Source organism: Colossoma macropomum, unplaced genomic scaffold, assembly GCF_904425465.1.
Source record: "Colossoma macropomum unplaced genomic scaffold, Colossoma_macropomum, whole genome shotgun sequence".
NCBI lineage: Eukaryota > Metazoa > Chordata > Actinopteri > Characiformes > Serrasalmidae > Colossoma > Colossoma macropomum.
The window spans coordinates 4,050,467-4,070,204 of record NW_023494806.1 but is presented as its reverse complement, the minus strand read 5'-3'; the positions used below and the strand labels follow the sequence as shown (position 1 = coordinate 4,070,204).

At 40.3% G+C, this 19,738-nt stretch overlaps 1 protein-coding gene across 1 annotated transcript in view; it reads left to right on the top strand.

Annotated features, from left to right (window-relative positions):
• Window positions 1–19,738, top strand: part of arhgap25 (Rho GTPase activating protein 25) — a 37,079-nt gene that overhangs the window by 3,240 nt on the left and 14,101 nt on the right. Inside the window, exons 3-6 of the mRNA XM_036598852.1 lie at window positions 9,005–9,204; window positions 12,999–13,080; window positions 14,821–14,934; window positions 17,063–17,267. Coding sequence (XP_036454745.1) covers window positions 9,005–9,204; window positions 12,999–13,080; window positions 14,821–14,934; window positions 17,063–17,267 — 601 coding nt within the window. The remainder of the gene's footprint in view (window positions 1–9,004; window positions 9,205–12,998; window positions 13,081–14,820; window positions 14,935–17,062; window positions 17,268–19,738) is intronic.

Below are 19,738 nucleotides of genomic sequence, written 5' to 3'. Positions count from 1 at the left end.
CTGCACTTTTATTGGGTCATTGACAGCAGCAGAGAGTCAAAGAACTCCAACCAAAGCCCAAATCGTATTGTTATCATTTGTACATGTTGAGACTTTGTCGTCTGCTCTATGTTCTGTGATAACTTCTCACTTTGGTGGATGGTGCATATTTCAAGGTTTGTGTGAGCTGCAAGAGGAACCACTGCTTGTTAGCTTTGTCACTTTCTGGTGCACATTTAAAGGGGAATTCCACCGTTATTATTTTTGTCATTTCTGCCTAATTCAGTCTTTGAGATGTAAGCATTCTGGTTTGAGGCAAAATGGATCACTGTTGAGGAACGTACTGACTCAGATTTCTTTACAGTGGTGGTGATAGGAACCAGGGGTCACCGTGTCTACAACACAAATATAGACATTTTACTTACTGTCCAAAACACATGCCTTCTGAGTTTCTATATGGAATGTTGTTGGTAAAATAGTCAAAAATAATTTTCTTTTGACAATGTGTTCCCTCAGAACACCCTCCGTTATAAATGGATAAAAAAAAAAAACGCTTCCTGAAACTGTCATAGAACAGTGTCTCAGTGAATTCATAACCATTTAGTGTAGTAAATTTCTGCGAGGGAGCTTTTAGAGGTGGACATCTGGTTCCTGTCACCACCACTGTGAACAGTTCTGACTATTAAAGTTTCACATCAGACTGTGTTTATATATTAAGCGTTTATTTCATTAGAAATTTTGAAAAATATCTGGAATTCCCCTTCACTTAGACTGAAGTGTAGCTGTTTCCAGGTTATAGACATAAGAAAGACTTGTACTTAGAAACTTCTTACATGTAAATTCGCCCCCATATTCCACCTGTCACATATATAATAACAGTTTCTACTACATAGCAGCAGTATTTTCATATTTTAATTAGACAGTTGTGGGCTGGACTTTGAATTTGGTCAGAATTTTGACTTACTTTTTACTCAAGTAAAGTACTTGTATACTTCTTACATTGCTTGTCGGAAGAAAACCTCGTATCTCCATTTATGATGTTTTTCAGTTTTTGACCTAATTTGAAAATACCGGTTACCCTTTACATTGTGTGTAAATTTCATGATAAATGGACTTAAAGAAACGACCCAAAATGACTTGGAAAAAAGTCTGGTTCCATTGACTTCCATTAAGAGTAAAGTAGGTTTTTTCCTTCTCCTGTAAAGTTACCATTTTGGAGATTGGAGGTTTTCTTCCGACAACATCGATATATATATATATATATATATATATATATATATATATATATATATATATATATATATATACAATATTATAATATTATATATTCTTACATTATCTTATTATATAATACAATATTATTAGATTATATATTATGTATTATATTCAATATTACCAATTTCGTCTTATATATTATATTACAGCACTGTGTACCATTTATTTAAACCCCGGTCAAAGTTATTCATGTTTCAGTGCCCAAGCAAAGCAAAAAAACATATTTAGCAGCAAAGTACACAGAAGCCTTCAAAGTTCAGTCTTTGAAGTTGGTTTAGTATGTTCTGCTTCCCAAGAAATCCAAAACACATTCAGTGATGTTGAGGTCTGGACTCTCCGTTGTTCTAAGAACACCAGCGGCTTCTTTGTTCGATTTGCAAATGTTGTTCTGTTGTGTCTGTTTCCTTTTCTCAGTCAGGGCTTCTTGACAGCTTTTGGTTTTGCATGTGGTTGTCAGGGGTCCCAGTTTCTCTGAAGCTTTTAATCATTTTTTGGGGAGGTTTTTTTTTCCACTTATGATCATCTTATGATCATTTTGACTGGAAATTAAATATATATAGGGGGGTCTCTGACTTTTGCATAGTGCTGTGTAATGAGATATTGACTAATTTGTGCGTCTGTAATGCAGAAGCAGTAACCTGTAATCGGTAAAGAAAAAACAGTGTGTACCATATGCACACATACACACTCAAAAACAAGAGCATTCTGATTTCCTCTGTGTGTGTGGTGTGTGTTTCAGAGGCCTCTCAGGAAGCTGACGAAACACACTCAAAGCAAACTGTGAAAACACCCAGCGAAGCTTTGCTGCCAGTTTAACTCACTAATGATTACGTGCAACTACTTTGGGAAAGACCTGCTGCTTCCTACACAGGGCTGCAGTTCACAGCAGTTAACGCACATACTTCATATGACCGTTTCTGACCATATGACTCATGTATACTATTGCGCTGTTTGTGTAAAAGCAGCACTGACGTGATGGAGTATTGGACAGTTCATAGAGGGCTGAGTTGCCAGTTACTTCCACCTATCTTGTACCTACGTCTAATAGAAACACCTTCCGTGTGGGTGCACTTTGTAGGTTTATTAGCTCATCTGTTCACCCCACACCCATCTAGCAATGGAAGGGGATGCCCGAAGGAGAGCTGACCAGATGTTATTTGGGTAGTGGACCGTTCTCAGTACGGCATGGCTACTGACCAATCATTAAAGGAATGATTTGGCAAAAAAATCTAATTTAAACAATTATCCCAATAGATCCCATGTGTCAAACACGAGGCCCGCGGGCCAAGTCAGGCCTGTGACATGGTCCTTTCGGCCCCTTTCGATGCACTACAGTCCCCAGCATGCATTGCTAAAAAGTGTGTGTTCTGACCGTTTTCCCTCAACAACAATCTGTGGGCCAGCGGTTACACAAAAAGAAAAGATGCCTGGCGTCTAGTTCAAGCAAATAGGCAGTTTTAAAAACATGAAACAATTTATTTTTATTTAGAATTATTTTTTAATACGTTTGGCATATTTTAAATGAACAATGGCCGGTTCAGCTTATGGCAAAATGTTGAGTAAAAATGAAATAAAAACTTTTTTTAATATGGCCCTTTTAGTGGTTTAGTTCGACACCCTTGCCGAAGATGTTGTCAGTGAGGCAAAACATGTTCGGGATCCAAATTTGGCTTCTGTAGTTATAACTGCAGCATCAAGGCTAACGTTGCTGACAAGCACTAACCCTCAATAGTCACCCACATAGCCCAAACGTTTTCTCACCAAACCTTCTCTCAACCCACTCGAACTGCATCCAGGTCTTCGTTAAGGGCGTACAGACTCGTCATTGCGGTTTAGAGCATAGTGTGACTTACTGTGAACTATGAAAATGAACAAAACTGTGGGCAGCTTTAGGACTCTTATTATGTAGCGTGCTGGATATTCAAACTCCAGTCTGCCTTGTGAAGGGTGGTGATGTAACCCACTATGCTACGCGAACCGCTAATTAATTATGCAGAGAAAAAAATGAGCGTCAGTCTGTAATTTCACAACTACAAGGTCCACCTATATGGTACGTGTTTCCGATAAAGCGGCCACTCTATATAGGATGCAATAAAGAGATAAAGAAACCTTCTGAGACAAAAGCTGTATACTGGGTATACAACACACTTAAAGATGATGGTTCTTCAAGGGTTCTTTAGTAAAGAAAATGGTCCTATGTAGAACCACAAACACTCAAAGAACCCTTTGCATGATTAAATGGTTCTTTGCATGGTGAAAGCGTTCTTCAGATTGATGGAGAACGTGCTGTAGATGGTTCTATGTAGAACCTTTTTGAAAAGGGTTCTGTATAGCACCAAAAAAAGGTTCTTCTATTGTTACCATGTTAGGCTTGTTACAATAGAGGATGCATGATTAAAGGGTTCTTTTCATCATGAAAGGATTCTTCTATTGTAACAAGCCTAATGTCGTAACAATAGAAGAACCCTTTTTCAAAAGGTTCTATATGGAACCATCTAGAGCACTTTCTCCAACAATCTGAACAACCATTTTACAATGCAAAGAACCCTTTAATCATGCAAAGGGTTCTTTGAGTGTTCATGGTTCTTTACTAAAGAAGGGTTCTTCTGTACTAAAGAACCCTTGAGGATCATTTTTAAGTGTGTAGATCATAAATAATCAAATTATGTATTTTTATACAACAGTTAGTTCCGGCCATGCAAGCTGATTGGTTGAGAAGCGTTCTAACTGTGCTGTTATTTCACCATAACATCACAGGTTTTTCACAAACACTGTATCACTCCGCTGAGACGGTGTTGCTAAGCAACGACTTTGACAGCTGTAGGAGACGCTGGAGCCATTTGAACGTTTTTACTTCTCACTTTGCCACAAACAGAAAATGGACACTTTTAAGATCACATTTGACCGACAGCCGATTTGGTCAGACTCTGAAGATGAGACGACACTAAATTCCCAAACTGTCATCACCACTGAGCAGCTTTTCAGTCGGCAGCTGTGACAGAAGAACAGCTGAACAACCTGGAATCAGCCAGAAATGAACACCATTCGCCAAACTAAATGGGCTGTAAGATTCTTTACAGACTGGCTGGAACAAAACAACATTAATACTGATCTGGGAAAAACTGACAAAACTGAGCTAAACTTGATATTGCGGCAGTTTTATGGCTCAGTCCGATTTGGTCAGACTCTGAAGATCAGACTACACGTTTGGCGAATGGTGTTGGGTTCATTTCTGGCTGATTCCAGGTTGTTTAGCTGTTCTTCTGTCACAGCTGCCAACTGAAAAGCTGCTCAGTGGTGATGACAGTTTGGGAATTTAGTGTAAGGAGCTGGAGAACGAACTGCTCACTGTGCAGCGAGTGGGCGGAGCTCGTTACTCTGACGTAGCAACAAGCTGCTCGTTAAGGAACTATAATTTGGCGAAGGAACTGCGAACATTAAAACATATTAAACGCCGCGTTCACGACCCAGTTTATTAATTTCTTACTTTATTTTTTTAACTGTTGTATAAAAGCAATAAAACACTCGAGGTTGTGTGTCATCACAACCAAATCACAGCCATGATGTTATTTCGCGATAACACACTCCCTCTCGTGTTCTGTTGCTTAAGTGTGTGCGGGTCTTTTGGAGTTGAGGAATCTGATGGCTTGTGGAAAGAAACTGCTGCCCAGTCTGGCTGTGAGGGCCCGAATGCTGCGATACCTTCTTCCAGCTGGCAGAAGAGAGAGCAGTTCGTGTGAGGGGTGTGTAGGGTCAGTCACGATGCTAGTGGCTTTTCGGATGCAGCGTGTGGTGTAAATGTCCGTGATGGAGGGAAGAGAGACCCCAGTGATCTTTTCAGTTGTCCTCATGTCGGGACCAGGGGCTATCCCCTTCAACCCCAGGCCTCCAGCATAATATTATGAATAAAATGAAATCTTTTAATACCAGCTAAACACACTAATAACTGTTCTAATCTCTGAAAAGATGTCAAAAAGGAACGAGTCTTCTTTGTGGAAAGAGGGAAAAGGCTTCTTCCTTATTTCAGCATCAGGTGGTACAGAGTCTCGAGAGACCCCAACTGACTTCTTCCCCCCCGCCTTACTTCTCAAATTTTGATATTAGCTCATTCTCTAATAGGTGCATCTCTTCGTCCATCACTTTGGTCGTTGCACGTTGCGCTCACTCCTAAAAACTGGTTTCAACTGGTTGTCTGCTTTACCTTTCAAGGTCAACTTGCCCCTCTCTTCACTGGGTTAGTAAGTACACACAGGCCCCTCTGTGAACCCAGGGGCTTTCCAGTGTCTAGAACCTCCTATGCAGACAGACTAAGGCCCACCCTTGGTGAGAGAATTAGTATTCTCTGTCAGCCAGTACTTCCGATTTGGTTATTAATCACAATATCTAATCTATTTGGTTACTGATCAAGGGAGTATTTATTCAAAATCTCTGCCACTCACTATTCGCTGGAGGGTCACGCGGTCAGAGGCGGTACGATTCCCAAACCAGGCAGTGATGCAGCGGCTCAGGGCGCTCTGTAGAGGGTGGTAAGAATGGTGGGTGGGAGAAGAGTTTCCCGCAGGAAATAGAGACGTTGCTGGGCGTTCTTGGTTATGAAGCTGGTGTTCAGGGTCCAAGTGAGGTTCTCCGCTAAGAACTTGGTGCTCGCAATGATCTCCACAGGGGAGTGGTTGATGGCGAGCAGAGAGTGGTCACTCTGTGCTCATATTTGTATGCATATTCATGCATTAAATGGTGGTAAATTATGAAATGTAAATGTTGTTGGCTGAAGGGGCTTTAGAGGTGTAGTATAAGACATTTGTGGCTGTTGTTGTTGTTGTTTGTTGGTTTAAGGTGTGTAAGTGCTGTTTGTGTTATGTCATGTTGGTCTGTGGTGAGAAAATGTAAGGCTAGAAGTGACCTGCCTGCTAAAAGAGCACTTCTTGTGGCAGAAATGAGGCTCTCTTCTGCACCTGCTTCTACACCAACGCCACAGTATTATTGTTTTTTAAGGGTTATTTTGAGAATGAGTGTTCTAGACAGAGACTGCAGAGACTGTGGCCTGTTTCTGTTGGTGCACTGCTGACACAGTGTGAACGGCAGTTCAAATTATGCCAAGAAATGTGAAATTTTATTCATTATTCTTTGTTTTTTAATCAGGTGCTTGTGACAGTTCTCCATAAATTGAAGCATCTTTTAAAATGTTCCAAATAAAAGCTGCTCACTGCTCATGGTGGAGCTGATCTAGCCTCCAAATGTGTGATGACCAGCCCCTCATCACTGGTGCGGTAAGCTGTCGTAAGCCTGACGTTAAAGTGCTGTGATTGATGTAACCCGTCTCTTCTATCTCTGCTTTTTTCGGTGTTTAATTGTAGAGTTTGTGGTTTGAGCTCTCACTTTTGTCCCCCCCCCCCACTAACTGGTCCTCAGGGGCCTGTGTGGGTGTGTGTGTGTGTAGGACGGGTGTGGTGTCTCAGGCTGCAGTGTGTGTGGCCTTGAGAGAAAGGGGTGTGCAATGCGCTCAGAGAGGGAAGATGCTCTGTAAATAGACCAAAGATACTGACGTTAGGTGGGGACTTTTCAAACACTGCTACTTCTGTGGCGGATGATGCAGCAACTTCCTGTTTATCTTACCCTGAACCTTCCTCTTCTTCTGTCTCTCTCTTTCTCTTTCTCTCTCTCTCTCTCTCTCTCTCTCTCTCTCTCTTTCTCTCTCTCTCTTCTGCCCTTTTCCTCTAAACTCACAGGCTGCAAAGTGAATTTTGAACTACAGAAGAGTCCGGATGCTCGATCACTGCCGCTGGGTGGTAATCTCTCCGGTTGCCGCCCGACTTTCTCTCCTTCAGTCATCTCTCCATCCTCCACACCCCGCTCTCTCCGTGCTCTGGCTCATGCTGCTTGCTCTCGGCCTGCTTTGGCATTGCACTGTCCGTGCTGACCCTTTGACCTTTGATGAGGCTACTTCAGGACTGTTTAACTGTTCTGTAACCAGGGCTGTTCTACACTCTTAAAAATTATAGCTCTTCAAGGGTTCTTTAGTAAAGACAATGGTTCTACAAAGAACCCTCTGCATGATTAAAGGGTTCTTTGCATGGTGAAATGGTTCTTCAGATTGATGGAGAATGTGTGGACTATTGATCCTATTTGTAAAGAGTTTCTATATAGCACCAAAAAGGGTTCTGATATTGTTACGATACAAGCTTGTTACAATAGAAGAACCCTTTTTGGTGCTATATAGCAAAAAGGTTCTATATAGAACCATCTAGAGCACTTTTTTATCAACTTCTCTCCTTTAACAAAGTGATTTCTCAACGCTGTAGAAAGCCAGCATTTCGACTTTTAACCCTCTATTGCATGAATTATTACAAAAATATTAGAAAAATATAATATATATATAAAAATATTTGAATGTGTTTTTGTTATTTATAATTTCTTAAGTAATGGAAATATTTTTAAAAAATATATTTATTTACTTTAAAGAGGGGTATTTGGTAAATTGTCGCCATATGGAAACAATGCGCAATCGTACCACAACACCATAAAATCTAAAAAAAAGCACTGTAAAATCAAATTTTTCTCTAAAAACATTTATTTTATTCAAAACAAGACTAAACAAATACAACATATACTTAGTGAAATGTAGTGACCCAATATTTACACACGGAAAATTAATACAGTTTCAGTTGGTATTTGGAATGTATGGTAATAAAATCATAATAAGCTTTCCTGGTCATGTGATGTCATAAAATATTTGTCCTTTCAAAATAAAAGACTCTCTTTCCACAATTAAATAGTAAAACACAGATTTTCTCTTACTGCCTTTTAGTAAAATTGAGATAGCGTAATTGTTGCCATGTGGCAACATCATCCAATAGAGGGTTAGTTGATTTGTCACTACCATTTTCACTACACAAACCAGTAGGGACCAATATCCAAACAAATCCATTTGTGACAATTTTGGATATAACAATGAGTTTTTGAAAAATGTCACAGCTGAAATATAATGGAAAAGGCATTTTTATTTCTCTAATGAAGGTGGTTTTAATCGTAATATAGCTCTAATATTTCCTATATGTGTAAACATTTCAAACAATGCATGTCATGAAAAAAAGAATGCTTTTAAAAGTGGTCTGTTACAGATTTTGGAACAAAACTGATGAAACTCTGATGAACTCTGATGAAACGAATCGTAAACATTTCCACAAAGACATGAATTGCATTCTGAATGTGTCTCACAAACAGTGCATCCAACAATAAAGGCAGCCTGGAGCTTCTTTTAGACAGTGATAGGAAACATAGTAGCTCACTGAAAGCTCCAGTTCCACATTTTACTGACCAACATGCACCAACTACTCTGGGGCCAGATTTTAATCAGTTAAAGGTGACAAGCACAAAGACTGAATGGGTTGCTGGTTTCATGGGGTTCAATGGAGTATTTAAAACTAGCCCTTTATGGTTATGTAATGTCTGTGTGTTAGAATAGAACAATCTCAGCCAGTCTGAACAGGCAGGGTTGAGCAGGAAGCTGCCGGGGTCAGCCTGTTTCCTACCAGGCCGCCGCTCTGTGAGTCGCTGTGGAGGCTGCGTTCGCTGTACAAAAATATCGACGGTTAACACGCTGGTTTGCTGCTGTGCTCGCTGGACGTGTTGCACACACTGAGAGAGCGAGACAGTGGCGAAGCTTGCGATGCGGTACTTAAACACTTTCTAAGCTCATTTTTGCACCTTTTTTTGCCTGTTTTCTCGTGGGTACCTGTCGGATTTCCATCAGCGAGGTCCAAAAGCGTGGTGCCGGGGGACGGGGTCCCGGGGTCCGGCCGGGCTGACGTCAGGAGACCCATGGAGAAGCCTCTGAAGAAAGGCTGGCTGAAGAAGCAGAGGTCAATCGTGAAGAACTGGAAAATGTGCTACTTCGTGCTGAGAGGGAACACCCTGACTTACCACAAAGATGACCGAGAGAGCGCCATACAGGTATGAGCAGAGAGCGAGAGAGGTAGCGTTAGCAGTTAAAGGGGATTTCCACCGATCTTTCAAAAGTTCTGCATAAGTAGATGGTTAAGTCAGAGTGATTTGATGAGAAATACTTCAGGCTAGTGAAAGTTATTGAGTCAGAATTGTTCACAGTGGTGGTGATAGGAACCAGACGTCTGAGGAGTTCAATGCCTCTAGACATAAAGGTTCTGTGCAGGTACATTTTTCGTTCATCAAGGTACAAACAATGTAAATGTTCCCTCAAAGGTGCAACAGTGGTTTTAAGGTCTGATTGTGAACCTTAAATAAGTTTTCCCAGGTGAAAAGTTCGTATTTGTACCTTTTCATAACCGAATGTTTTAAAACAGAACAGTAAAATAAAAGCCTGGACACGAGACGGGGTGTGTGGAGTCAGTACAGCTTAGAACATATCATTTCAGTGGATTATAGTACAGTTATGTTCCCTGACTAAAGGTACTGAGATGTAACTTTGAGGGTCCCACCCCAGTGACAGTTTAGTACCTTTATTTCTGAGAGTGTAAAAGCTCCCTCGCAGAAAGGAAATAGCATGAAATGGTTATGAATACACTGCTGAGACATTGTTTTAATGCTGAAGGGGTACATGCAGGGCATTATAAGGCAAAACAGCCCCCAGAGAAAACTTTTTTTTCAGATTTATCACTTTTTTAGATAATAAAATGGCCCCTGGTTCTTATACAATGAACCATTTCACACCAAACTACGGTTTGTTTACAATCCAAGCCACTGAATAATGCACAGGTCGGTGGGATATATAATCAGAAGATGTATGTGATGTACAGTATAAACCACATTTAAACGGCTATTTCTCTTTTTCTCATATCGTGTAAAGAAGGGTGCCAGACTGGAGAGAGAGGTGTAATTTTAGCTATCTGGGCAGACGTGCACCACTCAAGCAAGACTCCTTCTTAATGTCTGTCTTTGTTTGCTATGCAAATACTTATAATCACACCACATTGAGCTACTTGGAAGTTTCAGATTTAACAGCGTGTATTCACACTATAGTTTCTCGTCGTTATGGACAAGCGTACAAAAAATATATAAAAATACATAAAAAATATGTTACGTTTGTTCTCTACTACAATGTAGGATGAGTGGTAAACATCTGACATACACCACTTTAAAACTACACTACAAAAAAAAAAATCTTGGCAAGTGAAATCCTTGTAAATCTAGTCAAAATAACTAATATTATTTAACTCATTATTTTTAAGTTTTTGGTCATTTGTAGTGAAATTGTTTAATTCTATTAATTCTATCTAGGTAATTTAAACGCTTGAAACGTAAAACATCGAGAAATAGGTTGAATAATCTTGTAATGCCATAACAACTTATTCTCATAATGAGAAATTAGATCAGGTCTGCAGAACTGCAGCCCTGGAGGGTCAGCGTCCAGCACAGTTTGGTAGTTTCCTTATTCAAACACACCTACTAAACCTGGCGATTAACAGATGAGTGTAATCAGACATGTCTGAGCAAGTTAATCACTAAACTGTGCAGGACACCGATCCTCCAGGACCCGTATTAGATATATTGACTAGATTTAAGGTGGTTTTACTTTCAAAGATATAATGTTTTGATGTGTTTCAATAGAGGAACATTGGCAATGTAACAACAAACAGAAGATGAATAATACAAAAACAGTACAACAAACGAACATTAGTTCACAAATGAAGTTAAAAACGATGAGGCTGAACAAAAGTGTGTTAATTTTACAGTCCATTCATAGAGGTTAGCTTTTCTCTACACTGTCACTGTACAGGGATCCTAGCTATTTCCAGCTATTTCCTACCTGTTTCCCAAAACATTAAAATCCTGTATTTAATTTAAAATAGTACAAAGACAAATGTCAAATGTTGAAACTGAGAAATGTTATTGTTTTTTGAAAAACATATGGCCATTTTGAATTTAGTGCCAGCAACACAAGAAAGTTGGGACAGGGCAACAAAAACCTGGTAAAGTTGTGTAATGCTAAAAAAAAATCCTGGTGGTTATTTGAGAACAGGTCACTAACATGACTGGATATGAAAGGAGTCTTTCAGAAGTAAAGATGAGGAGGGGTTCACCACTCTGTGAAAGACTGCGCAAATAGTGCAACAATTCAAGAATAATGTTTCTCAACATAAAACAGCAAAGAACATGGAAATTTCATCATATATGGTAATAATATCATTCAAATATTCAGACAATCCACAGAAATCTCTGTATGCAAGGGACATGGTCCAAAACCAGTATTTGCTTGACGAGATCTTTGGGTGCTCAGACGGCACTACATTAAACACAGACATGATTCTGTAGTGGAAATCACTGCGTGGGCTCAGAAACACTTCTGAAAACCACTGTCTTTGAACACCATTCATCGCTGCATCCACAAATGCAAGTTAAAACTCTGATAAAACCATGCAAACAGGAAACCATATACAAACAGGATCCAGAAACGCCGCCGCCTTCTCTGGGCCTGAGCTCATTTAAAGCTCATTAAAGCAAAATGGAAAAGTTTCCTTTGCTCCAACGAATCGAACTTTTAAATTCTTAATGGAAATTTTGTAAACTACATCCTCCAGACTAAAGACCATCCGGCTTGTTATCAGCACACATTTGTGATGGTATGGGAGTGCATTACTGCACATGGCATGGGTGACTGCACATTTGTGAAGGCACCATTATTGCTGACTGATGTATACAGGTTTTGAAGCAACATATGCTGCCATCCAGACGACGTCTTTTTCAACAATACCAAACCACATTCTATACGTATTACAGCGTTATGGCTCTGTGGTAAAAGCAGATGGCTAAGATGGCTAAACTGGCCAGCCTGCAATCCTGTCACCCTACCTTTTCTGGAAATGGGGTTGTACTTCATAAATTAAATTCTGATGTTGTAGATAAGCACCTAAACTGCTATCCTTTATATGTCCGTAGAAGAGGCGGCAAGCAACCTAGTAGCAAACTAGCAAGGCATGTTTACCAGCTAAATTAGCAGATAGCCAGCATCATGTATTCAAGCCAGGCCTCAAGTACCCTAAACTTCCTAAACTTCATTGGTCAAAACGTTTCAATTCTATTCAAACTACAAGATAAAGCTAGCTAGCAAATTTACAAAAGAAGTTTTTCCTATATACTATCATTTGCTGTGTATTAAAATTATTCGATATTTTGTTCATCTAATTTATGACTTTTATTCCCTTTGGTTTGAGGGGCCTTAATCAGAGAGCTGAGACCCCCCCAGATGCCCCCTGTAATTTACACCCTGAGTGCATGTAATGCAGTGTCCTAGTATTTCCCTCTTCTGGTCCAGTTCAACCCACATAATTCAACCAGCCAGCTCATTACCAAACTCTTCATGGTGGTAGCCTCTCTCTGAAGGCACCCTAGTGGCCATTCCACCAGCCCACTGGAAATCGACCATTGGATATTTTTATTCAGTATAATCAAATTAAATATTTTTTTTTCCTGTAACCCATCAGATTAACTTGGACACTGTTGGCGTTTGAAACACAAGCAATGAGGGCAAAGTGTTGGGTGGCGCAACTGCAGTTTTCTTGACGTCAAAATCAGTTAAACACAATAAAAGCATGTTTACAAATGTTTAACATTTTGGGAAAAATATCTAATTACGGTTCCCCTGACTCATATTAAAGCCTAAGACAGCACTATTGATAGAATATGAAAATTAAAGCCCTTGAGATGTATATTTGGTGCAACTTAATTCAGAAGAATGCTTTTTTCAAATTTACTTTCTGATCTGTTTCTAGGGAACAATACCGCTGTGGGCAAGTCAAGTGAACGAACTGCCATCAAACGCAGATGACAGATTCATCTTCGAGATCATCCCACGTAAGGGTTTTTTTGTTCCTCCCCCCACTTCCTGAACTAGATCTATTGTAGGCCTTTGACCTGATTTGGCTGGTCTTTTAATCTTTTATGGACACTGCTACTGCCCTGGTTTTCGAATCTGCACATTGTACTGTTTTAAACTTCTCAAATGTGTGAAGTATCCACTATCTGAACTGTCCACTATCATGCCTGAGTTAAAACATGTGTTGGGAGTGTTGTTAGGCACGATGCAAAGAGGAGTAAAATCACTGGAACACAGGGCCTCGAGTGGCTTACTGCTTTTATAAAATCACAACAAAAAACAATACGATATAGTACACCATTGTTCAATATGTCATTATATGTCAATATGTCATTAATTAATTTGTTAATAATAATCACAACAATCAGTTCCTCTGCCAAATTTGGTAACTGTTGGCTATAGTTGCCAAGCAATGCAACGGTCAAAGATTATTTCATGAACGGCACAATAGATTTTAATAGCTTGGTAGATTCAATTGATGTGTGCAGTCATATGTGTATACATTAAGTACTTTGAATGTGACTCATCCAGCTAGATTTTAAGAACCCCAGAATTGTTTTTTTTATAAACTATTTAACACTCATAGTGTATCACCGATGGTCACCAACTCTAATCCTTGAGATCTACTGTCCTGCAGAGCAGATTGCTTGTATAGATGAAGAAAAACTGTTCTATAAGCCCCCAAAATGCATGAAAACATCAATACAGGTCAATTCAAACATAACACTAAGTAATACATCATTTAATGAATATAACATCAGTATTGAGCTTCTGGACACGTTATCCAAAAATTTTCACTAGACGGCAAACACAAAGTTGCTAATGGCACTGCCAGTCTTTTAAACTAATAAGTTTTTAGCACTGCTGCAAAGAACTAAAAGCTCTTTACGTAATGATAAAGAAATAAATAAGGAAATCATAAACAATTATAATAAAATAATTAAGTTAATGTATTAAGTTAAATTAATTATTTCCACTAATTGCAGATTTGTGTGTGTATCTTATTTTCATTACTTGCATGCACTAACTTACAGAGCCCTGCTGGTGACATCCCATATAATAAAAAAGCCACACTGTATTAATGTGTGGGAACAAGATCCTAAGGCGAGGCCATCCTAAGGAGTTTTTAAACACTGTGTCCACTCACTGTCCACTCTATTAGACACTCCTACCTTGTCGGTCCACCTTGTAGGTGTAAAGTCAGAGACGATAGCTCATCTGCTGCTGCACAGTTTGTGTTGGTCATCCTCTAGTCCTTCATCAGTGGTCACAGGACGCTGCCCAGAGGACACTGTTGGCTGGATATTTTTGGTTGGTGGACTATTCTCAGTCCGGCAGTGACACCGAGGTGTTTAAAAACTCCAGCAGCACTGCTGTGTCTGATCCACTCAGACCAGCACAACACACACTAACACACCACCACCACGTCAGTGTTACTGCAGTGCTGAGAATGATCCACCACCCAAATAGTACCTGCTCTGTGAGGGTCCATGGGGGTCCTGACCACTGAAGAACAGGGTAAAAGGGGGCTAACAAAGTATGCAGAGAAACAGATGGACTACAGTCTGTAACTGTAGAACTACAAAGTGCACCTATATAGTAAGTGGAGCTGATAAAATGGACAATGAGCATAGAAACAAGGAGGTGGTCATAATGTTGTGCCTGATTGGTGTATGTTTTATATTATGCACTCAGTCGTGTCTGTATTGTATATATAGGGAGTAACGGAGACCGTGAGCGTGATGGCTGCGTTCTCATGGCGACCAGCCAGAGTGAGATGGAGGAGTGGGTCCGCTTGATCCGCCGAGCCATCGGAGCACCGAGTAGTGGAGGTATTGCCCACTGCACAAACACGACACACACTAAGAGCAGAACCCCAGCCAGTCTACACTTGTGTTCAAGTCATATCAGTTCACTTTTAGTCCTGTAGACACACATTGCCCCAAATCAGCTTTTGCAAAAATGTAGAAAAACTCCCCAAGAGCATGATGAGGAACCTCTGAGAGGAGCCAAGACACAAAAGGAGAAATTCTCTGGGAGCATGACGAAGAACCACTGAGAGGAACCAGTCCTTAAAATGTAAAACTCCTTAAGAACATAGAGAAGAACCACTGAGAGGAGCCAAGGCTGTGTTCTAAATAGCATACTGTGTACTGCATCAGAAAGTACTGTATACTGCGTGCTATTCTTCATAGTAGTGTACAGTATGGTATCCAATATACAGAGATCTTGTGCTGTACTACAGGGCAGGGGTCCGACTAGCCTGCCAACATCAGGACTGAGCCAATCAGACTATCTCGAGACCCGCCCCATTTTCCTCAGCACTACAGTCACTGCTTAGCAACCGTTGCTAGCCGCTTTTCAGGGTGTACGTTTGTATTTTGGTTAAGAGATGGGCCTGTGTGACTTATACCCCATACAATGACCGAGGGCAGGACGTTGTTTTCCACCCGTCTCTTCACAGTTTCCAAACACACTGTTGCACTCATAGTTGGTAATATGAGCCAGTTTGACTGAATAATGAGCAGCATGACTCCACACAGGAGGCTGAAAAGCCGATGCTGAGTGGATTGTTTAGTTGAGAACACTTTTAGTAAGGTACTGTTTTAACTCCATTATCGATGCAGGAAGTTAACTTTATTAAAAAGACAAAATAAGCAAACCCACCTCCAGACCAGCAGAGAAAACTGATGGGGCTTCACCGTGCGAGTGCAGTTGTATTTGGACAAATTTCTGACATTTTGCCGTTATTAATGTTTTGAAATCAAAGTCTGTGAAAAATATCCAGGCGGTTACATCCGTGGTTACGTCCTCCTGAAATGGCCGTGTTGTATTTTTGGATGCAGTGTATCATGGAGATAGCTCTGCCCACATACTGGACATCATCTGGGTATCTTTGGCGAGCTGGGGAAATTCATGTTTGTCACATACTCATACTGCGTACTACTTTTGCATGAGCAGTATGTAGGAGGCTATTTTGAACACAACGCATAATTCAAGAAGAGAAACTCCCTAAAAGCGTGAGGAAGACACACTGAGAAGAATTAAGACCCAAAGGAAAAACTATATGAGAGCATGAGGAAAAACCACCGAGAGGAACCAAGGAGAAACTCCCTTGGAGCAGGAGGAAGAACCACTGAATGGTCAAAATTCAAAAGTCATGGTTATATAAACAGCTTATCGATTTGGGTAATCAAGCTAATTATTATGTTTAAGTGAATTTCTTTCTGCATGCATTGTGCATAGATTCCTATTTTACAGAAGATAATCCACAGATTATAATAGATTGAGACTGTTTGAGACAGTCCAACTAATAACTGGCCAGTGGTGGTCCTATAGTGGTCTCTTTTCATTGATGAATGAAGTAGAGTGGGCTGGTAAGCTGTGCGGCAACTCTCCGAGGGCTGCAATCGGTATATTTATAAACCAACAAAGTGCAAATATGTGGTGCACTCTCGGAAATTAAGGTAGTAAACTGTCACTGGGGCCCTCTTGTACCCTTGAGGTACCACCCTCTTGTCACTGGGGTGGTACCTCAAGGGTTCGTCTCAGTACCTTTAGTCAGGGAACATAACTGAACCATAATCCACTGAAATGATATGTTCTAAGCTGTACTGACTCCACACACCCCGTCTCATCTCCAGGCTTTTATTTTACTGTTCTGTTTTAAAACATTCGGTTATGAAAAGATACAAATACGAACTTTTCACCTGGAAAAACTTATTTAAGGTTCACAACTGGACCTTAAAACCACTGTTGTACCTTTGAGGGAACATTTACACTGTTTGTACCTTGATAAATAAAAAATGTACCTGCACAGAACCTTTATTTCTAACAGTGTAGGTGTTATGATAAAATGTCCAGAGTGTTCATAGAAGGTAGATGACTCTAAAACACTGGAATGATAATAAAGTCCACTCCTCCTGCTCTTTTAACCTTTTGTTTGTTTTTTTCTGGCAGTGTTTGGGAAGGGTCTACCAGACATCATGGTCTATGAGAAGAAGCTAGGACCTCGCTTGGTGCCAATGCTGGTGGAGAAGTGTGCAGAGTTCATTAAGGAGCACGGCCTGGATGAGGAAGGCATCTTCCGTCTGCCGGGCCAGGAGAACCAGGTCAAACACTTCAGAGAGGCCTTCGATGCTGGAGAGAGGCCTTCATTTCCCAGGTAACTGCTTTCCTGGTAGGCCTCACACCTGTGGTATAACGTAGCTCCAACAGCAAGCCTGGGAAGCCTTGTAGCTGCGATGTAGCATAGCTTAAGCCACCAACCCAGGAAGCCTCATAACTGTGGTGTAGCATAGTTCCAGCAGCCAACCTAGGAAGCTTCATAGCTGCAGTGTAGCGTAGCTCAGGCGGCCAGCCCAAAATGTTTTGTGGCCGCAGTGTAGCGTAGCTCAAACCACCAGTCCAGGAAGCCTCATACCTGTGGTGTAGCACAATTCCAGCAGCCAGCCCAGGGGTCTTCATAGCTGCAGTGTGGCGTAGCTCAGGTGACCAGCCTGAGAAGCCTTGTAGCTGCGGTGTAGCATAGCTCAAAATATTTAACAGCACCTCTTTTATGTGAAAAAAGTTCAGTGCATCCATGTATAAATCACTTTAGTTTCTTTTTGAATCCAAAACCCTAAAAATATCAGGTGATGCAACCGTGCAACCATATACGTCCAATGTGTCAAACACAAGGCCCACAGGCCAGCACAATCCAAACCGGCCCTCCAAGTTATTTTGATATTCTATTAATATTAGCCCATTTCACAATTAGCAGCACTACAATCCCCAGCATGCACTGAAACATAATTCGCACTGACACCCCACTCCCAACAATGTATGGGACAGCAGTTTTTTATCCAGTGTTCTTATATTGGAAACACACATTTTCATGTTGGTTTCATTTTGATGTATTGTAATTTTTCTTTGGCAGCTTTCTAGCAGGGGATGAATAAGCTAATATGTGTAAATTATCATTATTAGCAACCAAGACCATCAGCTTTCCTTCAGTTTTCATGTAGAATTTCAACGTAGAACACGTTGGTTTCTGCGAACTGTTGCAACTGCAATCATCGGGGTCCAAGCACTTTGCGCCATTCTGGGGCCAATACACAGATGATGGGCAAAGTTTATAGACTGGCCTCGATTTATAATAGATGTGGGGTCTCAAAAGAAGAGTTCTGCCAAATTTCATGCATTTTATTTGGTATAGTAAGCAGACAAAATATTTAGCAAAAAGTTAAATATCGAGAAAACTGAACAGTCTTGTCACATCTCCGTACTATAAACTCACTTGCAATCCTTAAATGGCCTGAAAATCAAGCTTCCTTACTGGTGCCGATTGTCTCTCGCTGCTGTGCTGAGATAAAATGCGTTTTGAGATGCTGCATGCTTTGTAGGGCAGAGAACAATCATTTCCTGGTTTGGAAATGAAACAGCAATTTTCAGTCCTCACCACTGTTGATGTTCTGTCATTTTAGGTGCATCAAAAGCAGGAAATAAGCACTCTCCGATTCTGTAGAGAATCACTCAGTTTCAGACATTCGAGACAAAAATGTTCTAAACTGATCTGTTTTTAACTTTATTCATATTAATTGGATTTTCATCCAAATAAGGCAAATAAGGTAGGTAGCTGTAGGCAGCCTGTATTAAATGTACAGCTCTCATTCTTGCTAACTGCAGCATGAGTGCAAAGTACAGCTGCACAATATGGACAAATTAACCAGTATTGCGATTATATTACTGCATATTATGATTACAGCTGCAAAAATGCCTTTTAAAAAGCATTGGCATGTATGCTCATATGTTATTCTTACCAAAATAATGTACTTTTGTTGAATTGAACATAGAACACCCTCAGAAACTTATCTGGAACTGTGACTGGACGACATGCTCAAGTAAGAAAAGCACTGTGATTGGTTAGAGAGCTCATTTGCATATTGCAGCCTTCTATTGCATAAACCAACATCACAGTAAAGATCAGCAAACGCTAGATCGTGCCATACAGCAGTTTGCTCTCTGCAAAACCTTGACCATGTTAAACTAAGTCCGTGTGCAGGGGTCTCTCAAACTGGAGAAACCGGTGATGTAGGTCTGTCGAAAAAAAAAGCGTTAATAGTTTTAGTAAGCAAGGTTTGTAGAGAGAGAGAGTGAGAGAATTAGTGAGACAAAAGTAATTTTTTCAGAGAAACCAGCTTCACATCAGAGATCTGCGGTTCAGCCACATCCTGTCCTGACTGAGGTGTATCCTCCATTGCTATTAAGCACACGCACTCAAACCAGCGCATACACAACCAGTAACTCACCAAACACTCAGAGTACAAAAGCTTATATGGACCATCCTGGCAGATTAGTTCAACTCTACACTCTTAAAAAAGATGCTTCTTCAAGGGTTCTTTAGAAAAGAAAGTGGTTCTATATGAACACTTATGAACACTCAAAGAACCCTCTGCATGATTAAAGGGTTCTTTACATTATAAATTGGTTCTTCAGATTGATGAAGAATGTGCTGCACTGCAAAAATAGTATCTTGTCAGGTGAAATGGTCTTAAATATAGTCGATCTGTCTAATATTTCTTATTTTGAGATGGTTGTGCACTTATTATAAGATTATCTATTTATCTTATTTCTTGAATTTTTGACTTGTTTTAG